This window comes from Pteropus medius, unplaced genomic scaffold (genome assembly GCF_902729225.1).
Source record: "Pteropus medius unplaced genomic scaffold, Ma_sr-lr_union100, whole genome shotgun sequence".
Lineage (NCBI taxonomy): Eukaryota > Metazoa > Chordata > Mammalia > Chiroptera > Pteropodidae > Pteropus > Pteropus medius.
Genome location: NW_024351073.1, coordinates 22,808,763 through 22,825,370, shown reverse-complemented (window position 1 = coordinate 22,825,370; position 16,608 = coordinate 22,808,763). Strand labels below are relative to the sequence as shown.

Sequence of the window (16,608 nt, the reverse complement as noted above, 5' to 3'; positions counted from 1 at the left end):
GGCCACCCACTCTGCACGGACCTCTTGCTCTTCCGGTCCATCGTGATGACTCGACCTTTGACTCTGTGCTGAGTCTGCTTCTTGGTCCCCTCCGCCCCCATCGCCCTGGTACCGGCACCTGTACCCCTTCCTGTGGAACGGCCATAGCCCCGAACTGGCTCCGCCTCCATTCTTCCCCCTGCCCGGTTACCTTTTCGTATAGCGAACAGTGTGACCTGCTCGGAAACGTGAGTTCCATCCTGACCGGCCGGCTCAGGATCCTCCAGTCCTTCACCTCTCGCCCGGGCCTGTGATGAGGGACACATGTGTCTGTGGGTCGTCAGTCTGCTCCTGTCTCTGGTTGTTAAACACCAGGTATAGAAGCTCATGACTCGAGTGATGATTTAGTGACGATGATTGGAGATAGAGATGCCTCCAGCCTCCTGCCCAAGTTCCAGTTTGCACAACCGAACGAAACAGACACACAGAGGGTTTGGGCGGAAGAGGAGAATAATTAGAGAACTAGGAAAATTAATCGGTTCATTAGACCCAGAAGCAGGAGGACCTTCGATTCCAGCAACCGGGGCATTGGAGCCTGACCGAGAGCAGGAAGCAGGAAGCAGGAAGCAGGAAGCAGGAAGCAGTGCCCTGGGCTGCATCTCCCCCTCAATAAGAGAGGGACGTGAGCGGGAGAGCAAAGACCGAGGAGAATCCCAGCTTCCCTAAAAACCGCAGAGAAATGGCATCACGGACACACACGTAGGACTGGCACTGGCTCATGCTGGGAAGCGCCGTATGAGCATCGATCCTTTTAACCTTCGCACAACGCTAAGCGTAAGTTACAACGATGGCCCCCACTCTGCAGATAAGGAAACTGAGGCCATCGAGGCTAGTCGGCTTGTCCAAGGCCTTGCAGTCAGAGATGGCAGAGCACCCGCGAAGTACCCTGGCTCCGAGGTCCCTGTCCTTCACCAAAGAAACAATCAGAGTTTGAGAATGGGCGGTGTACCCCAATTCAAGCCCCAAACACGGAAAGTTTAGCACAGCCCGTGAGACAGGCAGCCTGGGTTTATTTACCTAGAACTGCCTCTCTGTGCAGTTCGCTGGCACCTCGGGCTATGGCAGTACAGTCTGGTCTGGGCTGAGGATGACCTCCGTCGGAGGCAGATGGTGGCCTCGGGCGACGCCAGCTGCAAGAGGTGTCTGGCTCGGCAGTGCCCGCAGAGGACCCGATGTGTAACGTAAACACTCAGTAAGTGCTTCTCGTTGTAAAGGTTAAAGCCAAGAGCGAGAAGAAGTAACGTCACGACGGAGCCGTCACCAGATAAGAATGAAATACTGAGAAAGGAGACTGTGCCCGTTTCCCAGGCAGGTTATATTCCACATCGTAGATTTATATCCATTTACATAACATCCCATCATATCCATTTATGTAACATCCCATTATATCCATTTATATAACATCCCTACCTTCAACCACGTTTGTCACAATTCCATCTGCTAAGGCGGTGTCAGCCTTACATATATATACATAGAGACAGAGAGAGAGGGACAGAGAGAGAGAGATTTCTCCTGTGAATGGAATGCAGGTCACACAGTAAAAAGGCCAGCAGATGCTTCGGGCTCCGTCGTGCTTTTAAAATAGACCCATCGTCTTCCTCGCTGAGTGGCTCTGGTGCTCCCTGGCCGAGGCACCCCACCCCAACTCCTCCGGGGAACCCAGAGGCTCTCCAGATTCCTCGCCCCTCCCTCCATGTGGAATCAATTACGGGCCCTGGTGATTTTACCTCTGAAACATTTCGTGGCAGAGTCGGTGCCGTGTTCGCCAGACCCGTTTCCTTCCTGCTGGGCTTTAGCCCCACTACGCTTTCCGAACTCCCTCGTACTGGATCGGGCCTCGAGCCTGGAGTCTGCCCGCCGGCATGCGGGTGGACCTCAGGCGTCGGCCACCCCCGGCCTGGCCCTTGCGTCTCCTGCAGGATCCTCCATCTTCTTCCTCCCCTCCTCTGCTTCCCTGCAGAGAACCAGAGGCCCCCGGGGAATGGCCGAAAGTTCAGAGGAAGAGACTGGAAGATGGTGCGGACCGGAACCGTGCTTCCCCACGCCCAGGCCCATCTCGGACCCATGCCGGACCGGGATGTGAACAGGAAGTAATCTCCGCCTATGCTGTGCCCCTGGGGCGTGAGGCTGTTTCTCCCAGCAGCCACAGCCGCTTACCCCAACTAACTGGCCTCCTCCTACATCACCTTTCCCAACCTGATGCTCTGCCACAATTGACTTCCTGCTTCTCTCAGCTGCCCTGTCCTCGCAACTGCCATCCCTACCTTCAGCCACGTCCATCACAATTCCACCTGCTAAGGCAGAGCACGCCTCTGAAAACACAAGTTGGCCCCCAGCACTTCTCCGTGTCAATCTTTCAACGATGCCTCCTCATGTGGCCGCCAAGTGCTGTAACGTGACAGACGGGCTTTCCATGCCTGGCTGGGGGCCACGGTACCAGCGTCATGTCAGATCCCTGTGGCCACCCACAGGGCCGGCCACGGGGAGCACTGGGCCTTTCTTCCTCAGGGCCGAGGAAGAAAGTTTCTGTCTCTGAGCCTCTTCCTGGAGCATCCTGCATCCGCCTGTCCTCTATCTCCCTCTGTTGGGTTGACTCCTCTGGGCAGCACGTCCTTCAGGCTCCCTTCCTCTGTGTCCTCCTCCCAGTAACCTGCACACCGCACACTTCGCTGTGTTTCCCACATGGAGAGCACTTGGCACAGAGACTGTGTGGTCCTCTGTGTGCCTGTGTACACACAGCAGGGGCTCAAAAAACTAAACCCCCACCCCACGAGACAACCAAAAATGTATTTAGACAATGCCAAATGTCCCCTGGGAGACAAAATCAGCCCCACCCAAGAAGATCTGCTGTGGAGTCACGTGGGAGAAGTCACCATCTGTAATGGGGACAAGAGGCACAGGGCCCATTATCTTGGGAGGGCGGTCACCTGAGTCCATGTTGACCTGGGCCTGGATTTTGTCAGAAATGGTTCTCAGAAGCAGACTTGTGGGGACCAGATTCAGAAGAGATCAGGGTGTCACACATTGGGCCTACATAATACCCACCACCTGCTTTTGGCTAACAGACGCCAGTCTTTTTCAACATGGCCCTATGCCCAGCACAAGCACGTCTTGTGATTGGTCTAAGCCAGTGGTCCCCAACTTTTTTGGCACCAGGAACCGGTGCTCCTATGAGGAGAATCTAATGCCTGGTGATCTGAGGCGGAGCTGAGGCGGTGATGCTGGTGCTGGGGAGCGGCTGCACATACCGATGAAGCTTTGCTTACTTGCCTGCCACTCACCTCCTGCTGTGCGGCCCGGTTCCTAACAGGCCACGGACCGGTACTGATCTGCGGCCTGGGGTTTGGGGATCCCTAGTCTAGGCCATTTGCCATCATCCTGTGTCCCAATATCCCCAACCTCTCTGGCAGTTAGGGGTGGTATTATAACCAGTTCTAGTCAATACATGGGGAAATCTAGTGTGAGGGTTTTTTGGAAGTTTTTGCTTTTCTGGTAAAAAATGGTCATGAGCAGCAGACACCCCTGCCCCCATCTCCTCTATCCTTGACTGTGGACATACGGCTAGGGCTGGGGTGGCCATGGCGTAAAGACCAGGGAGTCACAACGGGTCACCTCAAACATCCTGGAGGGCTGCCCGCCACAGCAAAGACTCTCTGTCTCCTGTCTTCTTATCTGGGGAGAAAAATGACTCTGAACCTGTCACTCTAAGCCCCTGTAGTGGGGGGAATAGTGTTCCCTCCCAATTCATGTCTACCTAGAAGCTCAGAATATGACCGTACTTGGCAATTGGGTCTCTGCAGCCGTAATTGGTTAAGAATTGCTCGGGGGAATTTACTGAAAATACAGGTTCCTGAGCCTCACTTCTAGAAAGGTTCAGTAGATCAGGTGAGCCCCAGGTAACTGCATTTTAACAAATCAGCAAAGCTAATTCAGGTGCAGGCTGTCTCTGATACCCATACTTTGGAAATCATTTGTTTAAGAGAATTTACCACTAAAACCTAATGCAATCTCTAGTAGTACCCTTCCTTTAATATCGGGGGTTGGGGGAGAGAAGGGGAAGAAGAGAGGGAAGGGAGGGAGGGAAGGAGGCGGAGAGCGAAAGAGCGAGAGCGAGAGCGAGAGAGAGAGTTAGTTTTCTGAAAAAGGACCATGCCGGGCTCAACCACGAAAATAGATAAGCAAGGAAAATGACCCCCCTGCCGAGTGCCTAGACTCGGGGGTGTATCTTACTCTCAGCATTGCTTCTTGATCTATGTTCAGAAATCTATTGCTTCTAATTTACATAAAAAGATTTATGGCCAAATACATAAATGACAAAAGCTCAGATCTAATTACAAGAACTTGCCTGGCAGCTGATGAATCGAACTAAGATTAGCTAGAGATAAACAGCAAAATGCACCATGAAGCTGGTGGGAGGGAGGGCAATTAAAATGTTGAAAAGAAGTAAACAATGACAACCTGTGTAATAGATCCTGGAGGCTGTCAAGACCACTGCCTGCTTTCATCCCCACCGGGTTGGTCAGTCGACCCTTGGTCATTCCACCCATGTTCTCTGAGGACTTACCATGTGGCAGCCACAGTCCTTGAGCTGGCCCACAGCATGGAAGACAGAAACACATTCTTTTCCTTGTGGAGTTTACATTCTATTGAGATGAGGGGACACAGATGATGAACAAGATAAATAAAATTTATATTAGATGGTGTAGAGGGGTTGAATTGTGTCCCCCAAAAGATATGATCAAGTCCTAACCCTGGGTACGTCTCGAATGTACCTTTCTTTAGAAACAGGGTCTTTGCAGATGTAACCAAGTAGAGGGCATTAGGGTGGGCCCTAATTCTATATGACTGGTGTCCTTGTAATTAGAGAAGAGACATACAGAGAGAACCCCAGGTGACAGTGGAGGCAGATACTGGAGCAGTGCACCTGCAAGCCAAGGCATGCTAAGAAGCTCAGAGAAAGTGGGAGCAGATTCTCCCCTAAAGCCCTCAGAGGCAGTGTTGTCCTGCCGACAGCTTGTTTTTGGACTTTTAGTCTCTAGAACTGTGAGAGAACAAATTTCTGTTGTTTTAAGTCACCAAGTTTGTGGTATTGTGCTATGTGGCCTTCGGAAATTAATGGAGGTAAATGCCAAGAGAAAAATAAAGCAAGTAAGGCGAGTAGGGGGTGTTGAGGGTTAGGTCTGTGGTTCAGGTGGAGCCACTTGGAAGTCCCCACCAAGCCTGTTATTGAGGGGGGAGCCACATGGATACCTGAGTGAGAAGCATCCCAGTGATGGACAGCTTCATCCCATGACGGGGAAGCTTGCCAGCTGTGCTGTGGCTGAAGGAGGCTGCGTTAGGGGAAGCGCTGAGACAGGAGGTGGGAGGAAGAGAAAGGACCAGACAGTGTAGGGACTTGCATGTCATAGGAAGTCTGGGTGAGAAAGCAAGCCACTGGAAGCTTTTGAGCACAACAGTGACATGATCTGAATTTTTATTGAGTACTGCTTTTTTTTTCCTGTTCAAAAAAGAATCACTTGAGCTGCTGTGTGAAGAAAATGCCAAAGCGGGCAAGAATGGAATGTGGGAAACTAGCTAGGAGGCACTGTTTCAAATAGGCTAGAAATAGTAGTGGCTTAAAGATGGAAGGAGGGAGAGCTGTTAGGTTTTGTCTGTTTCATGCAGGTGGAGCAGAGAGGATGGTTGGTCAGAGGGGAGACTGGGATGAAGGCAAGGATTTTGGCCCGGGCCACTAAAAGCAAAGAGTTCCAGAATACCGACTGTTTGACTTATTTGTGTGATTTTTTTGTAATTTATTTAATGCGCATGTTCTAACCCTTGTCATAATGTCTGCAGGTACAATATAAGGATGCTAAAAAACGTCTGAACTGAAACATTCATTTTTGTTAAGTAACACCTTTTGCCAAAAAGCCTTAGTATGTAATACACGATCTTTCATGTCGGTACAGATATTTGAAGTGTCAAGCACTCATTTTTGGTATAGGCTAGGAAGAGAACACATAAAATACAAGGCTATTAAAAAGGCCTTGCTCGGATTACTTCTAGAAGGATGCCCTGGTGCTGAGGGAGTAAGGCAAACAGCTTCAGGGCCCTGGCTCCGGTCCCTCAAGCTGCCTGCCCTGGGAGTGTATTCGTCACGCTCAGACCAGTAAGGACCCGGTCCCTCTGAGGCCAAGCATAGGATGGGGGATGCGGTGTCCCTTCACGTTGTCTAGATTCCCACGGCACAAGAAAATCTGTGCCTGGCATTCGCTTTGGACTTCACAGAATGTGTGGTTAGCCTTGCATTCAAACCGGGCTCAGCATCCTCTGGACACCAGGAACTCCAGCAGACAGCTAGGCAACTCTCTAATGAGTCCTGCGACACTGTGCCAGCTTGCATAAGCAAAGCCATGAGGCCTGACATCCAAGTACCCGGGCTGTTTCTCTGATGACATGTTTGCCTCCGGGTGAACTGACCTGGAAGTTTGAACTTCATTTTCTGCATATGAAACTATTATTAAAGGAAACGAACTGTAAGGAGACCCACGCAGAAAGGTTCTGCCAGGCCATCCGCGGGAGGTGGGACCATCTCCTCCGGGAAGACGCCGGCGGGCACGTGAACGGGCGCGGACACGAGTGACTGCAGTGTGACCGGCTGCACACGCGCCGCTGAGGATGGACGGTAGGGAACTTGCGGCATTTTTGTCTCTTGCCCTGAGCAGCGGGCGTAGCGCTTTCGGGCCAGCCCGGCCCCCTTATGTAAGGCGGGCGGGCGGGCGAAGGGTACTGCCCGGCGCGCCGTCTGAGGCCCCCACCCGGCTGCGCGGAAACTTCCACTCGCGGAACCTCTATGCCCTGCGCACGCGCGGCGCGGCGCGGCCGGGAGGTGACAGGGTCCCCGGCCCCAGCGCGCATGTCTCCACGCCTCGGCCTGCGCGCGGCGGCGGGAGGTGGGACCGGCGGATGCAGCCGGGCCGAGGGCGGCACACTGACTTGCCCGTGTCGCCCTCGCTCAGCGCAGCCAAGTCTAGTCCAGAAGGCCCCCCTCCCCCGCCACCGCCACCCCTGCATCCTCTCCCAGTCGCGTATCCTTCCGACACGATGCCCTCCCCACCCGCATCGAGGAGAGGCCTAGTGCGCAGGCGCGGTAACCAAGGCGGCGGAGTCGAGTGAGCATTTGAAATCGGCTGCGCGTGCGCACTGGCGTCCCGGCCCCGGCGAGGGAGGCCGCGCTGCCTCCGCGCCCGCCCCGCCCCCGCCCCGCTCCCTCCCCGCCCCTCATTGGAGCGGAGGCGGCGGCGCCCCCTCCTTCCCCCGCGCCCTGTCGCCGCCAGGAGTGTCTTTTCGCTGCCACCGCCACCGCTGCAGGAGCACCGAGCCAGCGGCGCGAGCGTGACTGAGGGCCCGGCGCACGGCGGCGGCCCTCCCGCGGGTCCCGGGCCGCGCGGCGCCTGGGCCCGCCCCCTCGGCCGCCGCCCGCCCCTCGCCCATGGCCTCTCCCCGCGGCCCGAGTGGAACGCCGCCGCGGCCCCCGCGCCCGCCCCTCGCCGCCTGAAGGAGCCCGACAGGCCCAAGCCGAGCCGCGGCCTGCCCGGGCCACCCGCGCCGCGCCGGGACCCCGACGGGAGCCGCCGCCGCGAGCGGCCCGGAGCCGCAGCGCAGGCCCGTCCGCCCGCCCGTCCGCCCGCAGCCCGTCCGTCGGGCCGTGCGCCGCGCGGTCGGGGCTCGGGGCGCGGCGGGGGCGGGGCCGCGGCGGGGCGGGCGGGCGCGCGGGCCCGCGGGGCGGCGCGTGGATGGATCCGCGCGTGGCCTGGATCCAGCCGGAGCAGAAGGGGCCGGCCAATGCCCTGTGGATGCAGATCTGGGAGACCTCGCAGGGCGTGGGCCGCGGCGGCTCGGGCTTCGCCTCCTACTTCTGCCTCAACTCGCCGGCTCTGGACACGGCGACCGCGGCGGGGGCGGCCGGCCTGGGCGGCGGCGGCCTGGCCGGGCCCGCGCTGCCCGCCGCGTCGCCCCCGCCGCCCGCGCCCGGCCCCGCCGCTCTGCCCCCCGCGCTGCTGACGGCGCTCGGGCCCACGGCCGAGGGCGCCCGGCGCCTGCACAAGTCGCCGTCGCTGTCGTCGTCATCGTCCTCCTCGTCCAACGCCGAGTCGGGTACCGAGAGCCCCGGCTGCTCGTCGTCGTCCTCGAGCAGCGCCTCGCTCGGCCGGGCGGGCGGCGGCCGCGGCGGCGCCTTCTTCCACTTCGCCGACGGCCCGCCCAGCGCCCCTGGCGCGGCCAACGGGCACCCCGGGCCGCGCGGCCCCGCGCCCGCCGGCTCCCCGCCGCAGCACCAGTTCCACCCGGGCCGCCGGAAACGCGAGAACAAGGCCAGCACGTACGGCCTCAACTACCTGCTGTCAGGCAGCCGCGCGGCCGCGCTCAGCGGAGGGGGCGGCCCCGGGCCCCAGGCGCCGCGCCCCGGCACGCCGTGGAAGAGCCGCGCGTATAGCCCCGGCATCCAGGGGTGAGTGCGCGCGGGCGGCGGGGCAGCGCGGGGCGCGGAGCGGTGGGGTGCGGGCCCCGCGCCCCGGGTCAGGACCCCGGCCTCGCGGGGTGCGCGGTCCCGCCGTGGGTGTCCGGGCGCTCAGATGTCCGCGTCCGGGCTCCCTTTCTTTTCGGGGATGAATGCTGGAGGCCAAGGTCCGACTCCGCTGTAAGATTTTCATTTATAAACTTCTGTTATAAAGGAGAGCTCTGTCCAGGTCCTAGAACTAACAGCGAGGAGGGAGGGGGCCGTTGTATCCGACTAGTACAGATGTTTTCCGTTTCTTTTTTCCTTTTTGTCTTTTGAGTCTGGAAAGGAGATCCGATACTGTACCTCTTTTCCTCCCCCCAAGACATGTTAGGGACCCGTTGTCAACGTGGGGTGCACATAGACGTGGTATTTTATATAAGTTGCAGACGTTTTAGTATTGCCAGAAAGTCGGATCAAATTGGAGGATAAATATTGTTAACAGTATTTTTTTTTTCTTTCTGGCAGGAGCTCTTTTGAAAGATGACTAGTATTTTGGTAGTGATACAATTTAACCAGCGGTGAATTTAGAAGTGACTCTCTTGGGAGGGATCTTGTATGCTACAATTTAATTTTGTGCTGAAATTAACAATAAGCATCGACTGCAGTTTTTAGAAAAACTAATAGTCAAAGAAGATTAAAACGTTCGTAGCACGTACTTATTCTTTTGAAGATGTCATCTTTATTTTAAGTATTTCCACAGTAGCCTAGAGGGGATTAGGAGTTTTTTTGAGTGCAATCACAAATGGCCAGGACTAGTTAAAAAGGTGTGTGGGGGTGCGATGACGCAGTGTGATTGTCCCAGGTGAGGCTGCTCGGGTGTGAATGTCACCTAGCTCCTTTGCCTTTCATTCCTTTCTGACTATCTAGAAATAAAGTATTTGTACATCGGTTTTATTTCAATATTTTAAGACTTAAATTATAAACTTCTTAGCACAATTACCTACTTTTTAGAAAAACATGTATTTTTCAGGGTTTTAGGATTGTTACGAACATCAGCTTTCTATTCGTTTTACAGTTGCTAGATATTGGAATTACTTCGTAAGGGAACTTTTTTATAGGTCTGTTTACTCTCATTTGAAGTGTGTTTGTTGGAAAACAAGTTGGTGATACTCTAAAGCATGTGTGGTACACGTTTTTAGCTGCGTGTTCTACAACGTGTTTCACCTGGTTGGGCTTAGAAGCATTACTTTCTTAAATTCCCCGAAGCCTGAGCGTGTACTTGGGATCCAGGTAGGAGCCCAGTCTCTTTCCTCTCCTCTTCCAGTTCTTGTAGGACTTTCTGAGAAGAGGTGGTGGAAGCAGTTTTTGATGTATGACTTTACACCTAAGAGTTCTTTGGGGGGACCTTCGGATTTCCAGTCCGTCACATAACTGGGATTGACTCTGTGTCTTAGCATTAAGGAGGGAGTTACGTGGTCTTCACTTAGAGGTCATCGTAGGGTCCAGACAGTGAAGTCTGCTTCTTCCCTTCGCGAGCGCCCAGCATTGACAGCGTCGTGCCCTCGTGCAGATCACCCGGGCTGTGGGCGTTTCTCCTCGTCCGTGGGTTTATAGTAAACCTCAGTGCTTACCTCGCTGCTGCTCTTTCCGAAAGAGCTCACTACATGTCAGGTTCTTTGCTAGGTTCGGGGGCAGATACTGGCACGGGAGGCACAGTCTCATGATCCTGACCTCCAAACCTGGCCGTCGTTTGAGAGTGCCTCCTGCCTAGCACACCTGAGCACTGGCTGGCTAGGTGTGTGGCCCTCACGCTCCTCACTCTCTTTTCTGCCCTGTCTTTCGTCACTGTCTTGTCTCATCTCTCTGTACCTCATCCTCCTCATCCTCATGTAGACTGCTGTCACTTCTAGTGGAGATTGCTCAAGTAGCCCTGGTTGGTGGTCACCGTTCATGGACCCTTGTCCTCTGCTGGGCCTTTCCCAGCACTGCCAATGGGGCGAGCTGCTAGCAGGTTGGATCAGGTCCTGTCCCCCTGGGAGACCTGTGTCTCCCTTAGGTTGAAGCCTAAAGCCTGGAACCTTCAACAGGCCTCCAGGGCACTGCTGCTCTGGGCGCTGCCAGGGCTTCTGCTCCCTGTCTCTGCCAGGGCTCCACCCTGGCACGCCCTGCCTGCCTGTTAAAACTCAGCTCAGGCCGCGTGGTGTGGGCTCAGTGGGCACGGAAGCAGCCAGAAGGTCTGGTTAACCCAGCTAATGGGGGCCTCTGTGGTGATGCTTATGCTGATGCTTTTTTTTCTCTTGCTGACCAGCCTTCCTTGCCTGCTTCTGTGGGGGGTGTACCGCGCCCCCACTTCTGCCCTCTGTGTCACTTCCTGCCGTCTCACCCTAGAGGAGGAGTCTGCTAGGATCGCCTGCCATGTGCCTGGAAGGGCGGGGTGCCCTCCACTTGCTTTGCTTCCCCCAGTCCTTCCAGCAGCCTGCCCTCTCAGAGGGACGAGGGAGAGTGCACCGGAGGAGTGGCCGAGCCGTGCCCACTTAGAGGACGAGGGCGTCCCTGGTGATCATTCACATGGGGCCCACTGGCTTAAGGGAACGGACCCTTTGGTATCAAGAAGTAGCTCCGTTTGGAGCTCGCCTCTGGCTGCCAGGTTACCCAGTGGTGGGGAGGCCGTTACACGCTTTTTCAGTTATGGCTCAGAACGGGAGAGAACTGAGGTAAGCGAGCCCCTGGCCTGGCCAGTGGAAAAGGACCTCAGTGACGAGAAGCTGCTCACATACTGTGTGGTCCCAGGACAGGAGCTTCTGGAAAGACAGTGTCTGTGTCCTCAAAAGAGGGGAAGCAGTTGCCTGGGGCAGGGAGTTTGGGCAGCATCCGCTGAACCCAGCCGGGCCTTTGCTTGGTGGCCCTCTCAGCACATTCGTCCTTTCCTCTGGAGGAGGTTTCCGCCCTTACAAACCTCGCCTGGGGACCTGGCCTCGTGAACTTGCCGTTCTGCTTTCCTCGTGGAGCAAGATAAAGACCGCGGGTCAGGGGGCGGGAGTTAGTGCCGGAGCCTCTGGAGAGGCGAAGGCGAGATTCTCGTGTCGGAGATGCCTTTGGCTCTAGTTCTCATTTCAGTTTTGGTCGAACTCTCATGCTTTTGGGAACAAGGCAGACAGCGTGAGATGTGCTCTCTACCTGGCCTTTGGTTGCTGCCACTTCCACGTGCCTCCACCTCCTGGCACCTCACCTCCTGACCCAGCGGTGCTTTCTTACTTTGCCCTTGACAGCTTCAGAAACCTAATCAGTAAAAGGTAAAGAAGAGGCCTTCGCAGGTGAACTGGGCCTCAGATACTTCGCTGCCCTATATAGCCCGAGGACAGCATAGTGGGACGAGGGAAGGCGCCCTGCCCCCCGGCCGACCTTCATCCCTGGCCTTGCCCGGGCTTCTGTCGGGGCTTGTGTTCTCGAAGGCTCCCCTCTCAGGTGTGCCTGCGGTGGGCAGCGGTCTCATGCAGCATCCTCTCTGCAGGCCCTTAGACAATATTTAGTTTTTTTGACATCTTCGATTTGCCCAGAGAAGATTCTTTTCTGTATCTGAAGTTTATGAGAATCTGGTAGGTGTGGTCAGCTGCCCGCTCGGGGCCCTGGACGTGGGTCCTTTCTGACTCTGTGCGCGTTTCCTTCCTCTGTCCCCGAGAGAGTCACGGCCTGGAGGAGCAGCCAGGACCCCTTCTCTCTGCAGCTCCAGCCTGACTCGGCACTGCCTGAAGCAGAGCCAGTACCCCCGTCTGTCCTGTGGGGACCAGACCATGGGCATCACCCCTCTGGTCGCCTTTCTCTCGCTCCGATCTCTTCCTGGAAGCGTCACAGGTGGAGCGGAGAGCTTACTGGGAGATCTGCCTCGGAAGGTGCTGGCGCCACCGTGGGCCTTGTCTCCTGAGTGTTCATCTCCTGAGACCTGAGAGGTGTGAGGTCGCCGAGGACAGCAGGAGTCATCACACTGGGCACATTGGCTGCTGCACCAGCAGCCGCATGAACTGTGTCCCCCCCACCCCTCTCCCCCATCCGGCGAGAGCATCACCAGGCCTGCCCGGCGTGCTGGGCCAGCGGCTCTGCGCGGAGAAGCTGGGCGTCCAGCAGAAGGGGCTGGCTGTGGCGGGAGCGGGGGAAGTTGCGTTGGTCCCCGGTAGACGGGGACAGCAGCGGTGCCCCTTCTCACAGATAGCATGCGGTGGTGACACGATGCCTCCTGGGGTAGCTTTTAAGCAGATATTTTAAGTTAAAAAATTGATTTTTCATAATTTTAAGATTGGTATTTCAAGGTAAAGGTTCAGACCTTGTTTTGCTCCTAATATGAAAATTCGGCCCCAGTTTTAAAAGGATTCATGTAAGTGGATCATGAGAGGAGAGAGAACAGTTATCCTTGGAAAGCGAGGACATTCTGGGCTTAGTTTTGTCATTATGGTTTAGGATCTTTTTTTTTTTTTTCTTTGGTGACGTAAAAGGGGGTTGTAGTAAAAAAACCAAAAACCCCCCTCGGATGTTCAAGTTCAGTTACTTGATTCTAATGATGCAGCCGGAGTCAGGCTAGCAGAAGAGGGGTGGCTGAGTCACACTAACCAGATTCACAGAAGACCGTGTGAGCCTCGGTGTCACTGGAAATGGCACTGGCCAGTGCGGCTGTGGACAGGCCTGCCCGGAAGGCTCTGGTCACTTGTCAGTGGATTTTCCTCTCGGAGGCACCTGAGTGATGGCAGGTATGCGCTGCTTGACACCTGCCCCCAGTGTGCACATGTCTCCCAAGCGAAGCGGGCCGCGTCTTCCCTGACAGTCTCGGATTTGGACTGCAGCTTAAATTTCTCTTTGTGAGTGTTGCACGCCGCACTAGTTTTCAAGGCTCTGTCACAAATGGCCACAGACTCGGCGCCAGAAAACAGCGCTTGCTCGTCATCTCGCAGTTTCAATGGGTCGGAGTCAGGCGTTGGCTGCTGCGTTCTCTCCTGGAGCTCAGGGCCACCTTGCTTTCCCGGTCCCTGGCTGAATCCAGTCCCCTGTAGTTGCAGGTCTGAGACCTCTCATTCCTGCTGTCTGCCAGCTGGGGCCTCTCAGCTGCGTCAGGCCACCTGCATTCCTTGGCTCACGGCCCCTCCATCTTCTAGCTGCGTTCCCTTCCCCTCTGACTGTATGTCGCTGACTGGATGACGCCCTCTGCTTTAAGGGCCCACAAAACTGGGTCAGGCCCACCCAGGGGCCCTGTGTTGTAAAAGCAGGAATACAGCACACTCCTAGGAGTGGGGTGATCTCCTAGTCACTGGTTCCGGGGATGAAGGTGTAGGTCCTTCTGGGGCTTGCTGCCACATGCAGGTGTTCTGTAGGTAGACCTGCCCTGCTGGGAAGACAGGTGACAAGGATGTGGCGATTTTCTTTTCCAACACTTCTGTCCCTTGACTGGACTCCAGTCCACCATGATGACCCTTGCCGATCGCTGGTCCTGTCCTGTGACTCAGCTGTCATCACTGAACTTGGGCAGCCAGAGTAACCATATCTATGAGTGCCTTTCTGTGCCTCTCTCATGTAGATGGTTCTTAAAATACGTCATCTAAGAAAGTTTGCAGGATAGCCACATGACCGTCCTTGGCTTCGGAGCATGGAGGTGGCAGCCGAATCCGGTCCCGGGCAAGGCAGGTCTCCGTGCAGAGATTTCTGCGCCTCCACGCCGACAGGCGGGCCAGCCGGGAGCGGCCCTGAGGCTCCCGTGGGCAAGGAGTGTCCGGTCAGCAGCAGCCTCTGCATGGTGGGTGTCTGCTCTTCAGTTCCCAGGGAGCTGCCCGCGTGACCCTTTGGGCTCTTTGGTGGAATTCCCATATGAGTTTGTTTCTGGAGTGATATGATAGCATGTGGGTATCGGCGGGTTCTAGCTTTCCATGTTTGAGAGAGATTTCAGACGATTGTATTGTTTCTGGAATCGGGGTTTCTGAAGGAATGGCTAGGATGCAGGGCTTGAAGGGCAGCGGAAAATCAAATTATTTCTATTTTTGTGCTTTGAACTCTTTGGCGTCTGTTTGCCAGTTCTGAGAGGCATGCGGGTGGCCTTCAGCTCGCTTGGTGAGCCTGCATCGTGCATTCGCATAGCCTGGTTCACAGGCCTGCTTTTGGATGGTTTCACATGGGTTCTGACTTCTGAGGCTCAGTTTCCCTATCTGTGAAGCAGGCCTGTGACACCCCCTCGCAGGGCCATATTAAACAAAGGGGACTTGGAAGCACTCTGTGAGTCATCACGTGAGGGATTAGAAAGGCCTTTGCTTTCCTTTTCTCTGAGGAAATTGAAACTAAAACTTCGGTAGTTCTTGTTGCCAACTGGGCAGAAGCCGCCGTTGGCTTGGTTTTCAAAGGCAGACGACTTTTCCTCTTAGGACAGAACTTTCCTCTTGGTGAAACTGCTCCAGATCGAAGTGCCGCGTCTCTGGGGAAGCTGTGGACACAGCCGGGGACCGACCTGATGCTGCGGAAGTACTTTCTGCCTTGAATCAGGGCACGCTGTTCTATTTTAAAAAACTTAAACAATGCCCCAGTAACGTGCTTTCCAGTTTTTAAGTGAGAGCTTTAGGAGTCGTCTTAATGCGTTTTATCAGACGTGCGTGTGTTGCTGCATGTTGTTGTCGTGTGTACACAGCAGAAATGCAGGTTGTGTTATTTCTCTGATCTCGTGTTCTGTGTGTCGTGGAGAAAGCAGAAGCAAGGGACAGGGCCGCAGGTGCTGGGGCAGCACTGCCACGTGCGTGCTCTGTTAGGGCAGAACGCTCGGGTCCTCTGTGCTTCAGCACAGTAGCCACTGGCCACCTGTGGCCACTGAGCACTTGAAATGTGACTGATGTAATCGAGGAGCTGAATTTTAATTGTACTGAATTTAAATTAAAAGAATTTAGGTAGCCTTATGTTTAGGCCGCACCATATTGGAGTAACTTTTGACTCTGTTTGAAACAGTGCTTGATTAACTGTTGCCCAGATAAATCCAAACTCGCAGAACAGCAGAAGCTGTGCTGCCCAGTAAGTTACCACTGGAAAGCTCTAGAAATGGTGATTCTGAGTTTCTAGGGCGAACCCTTTCCAGAGGGCCGCCGTTTCACCGCCGCTGGAAGCGTGGCGTCGCTCTGGCCCGGCGTGCCTCATTCGTGGATGCAGGAGATGGGCCTCGGTACTTCGCGTGCTGCTTTAACGACATCATCCGACAGTGTTCCGGCCGAGCAGTTCCTCCTCAGTCACGCAGCGGCAGCAGCTCAGAGTGTGGGGCCCTGTGGGGCCCGGCTCTGCCGGCGTGTCCCCCGAGTCCTCCGAGCAGGCCCGCGGAGTGGTGCTGACACTCCCGCCTTGACGGAACCAGAGCCTGCACTGCGATTTGGCAACAGGTGCCGCACCTGGAAGTGTCTGTCCAGCGCTGACGTTGGGAGCTCCACGCAGTGCTAAATGAAGGAGTCACCCCCAGAATGTGAGGTGGAAGCCAGCGGCCCGTCCGCCTTGCAGACCTGGTTTACATGTGTCAGCAGAGACCAGGTTCCCAGCGGGCGGGGGCGCTGCCGGAAGGAGTCTGGCAGCAGAGCGCACAGCGAGGAGGCCGGGGGCGCACTGTGGGGACGTCCCAGGGGTGGGAAGCCAGCCCGCCCCTCCCCCACACTGACCCTCCGTTTTCTGAGGCCTTCCAGAACTGGCCTGGAGGGAGGTTGCGGTGGAGGGAGCAGGCCTCCTGCTCTCTGAATTGCTCTAAGGAGTTGCAGTCTGCCAGAAAAGGAGCATTTGCTGAATCGTGGTTCCATCCGAAGTCAGCCGAAGACCAAAGCAGGAGCAGCCGGTGTTTGCAGACTGTGACCTTGGTCGCAGGGGCTGCTTTGGGGCAGAGCCTGCATTCTCCAGTTCTCGACAGCTCATTTAAAGCGGCGCATTAAGCCTCAGTAGATGTAGGCACCTTGCCAGAGGTGCAACTGGTGAGTAAGAGAACTCGGCCTGAAGGATCGGAGGCCCCGCACTTCACCGGTGCCGCCTCGGGGGGTGTGTGTGTGTGCTGAGTTAGGGGCAAGAAGCAAGAACGAGGTGACCAAGTCAAAGTGGGAGCA

General features: G+C 55.8%; 1 protein-coding gene across 1 annotated transcript in view; it reads left to right on the top strand.

The window, feature by feature from the left end:
• Positions 1 to 7,756: 7,756 nt before the first annotated feature.
• The window catches only part of TENT4A (terminal nucleotidyltransferase 4A), a 46,084-nt gene continuing 37,232 nt past the window's right edge, over positions 7,757 to 16,608 (top strand). The window contains exon 1 of the mRNA XM_039842535.1: positions 7,757 to 8,527. Coding sequence (XP_039698469.1) covers positions 7,815 to 8,527 — 713 coding nt within the window. The 5' untranslated portion in view covers positions 7,757 to 7,814. The remainder of the gene's footprint in view (positions 8,528 to 16,608) is intronic.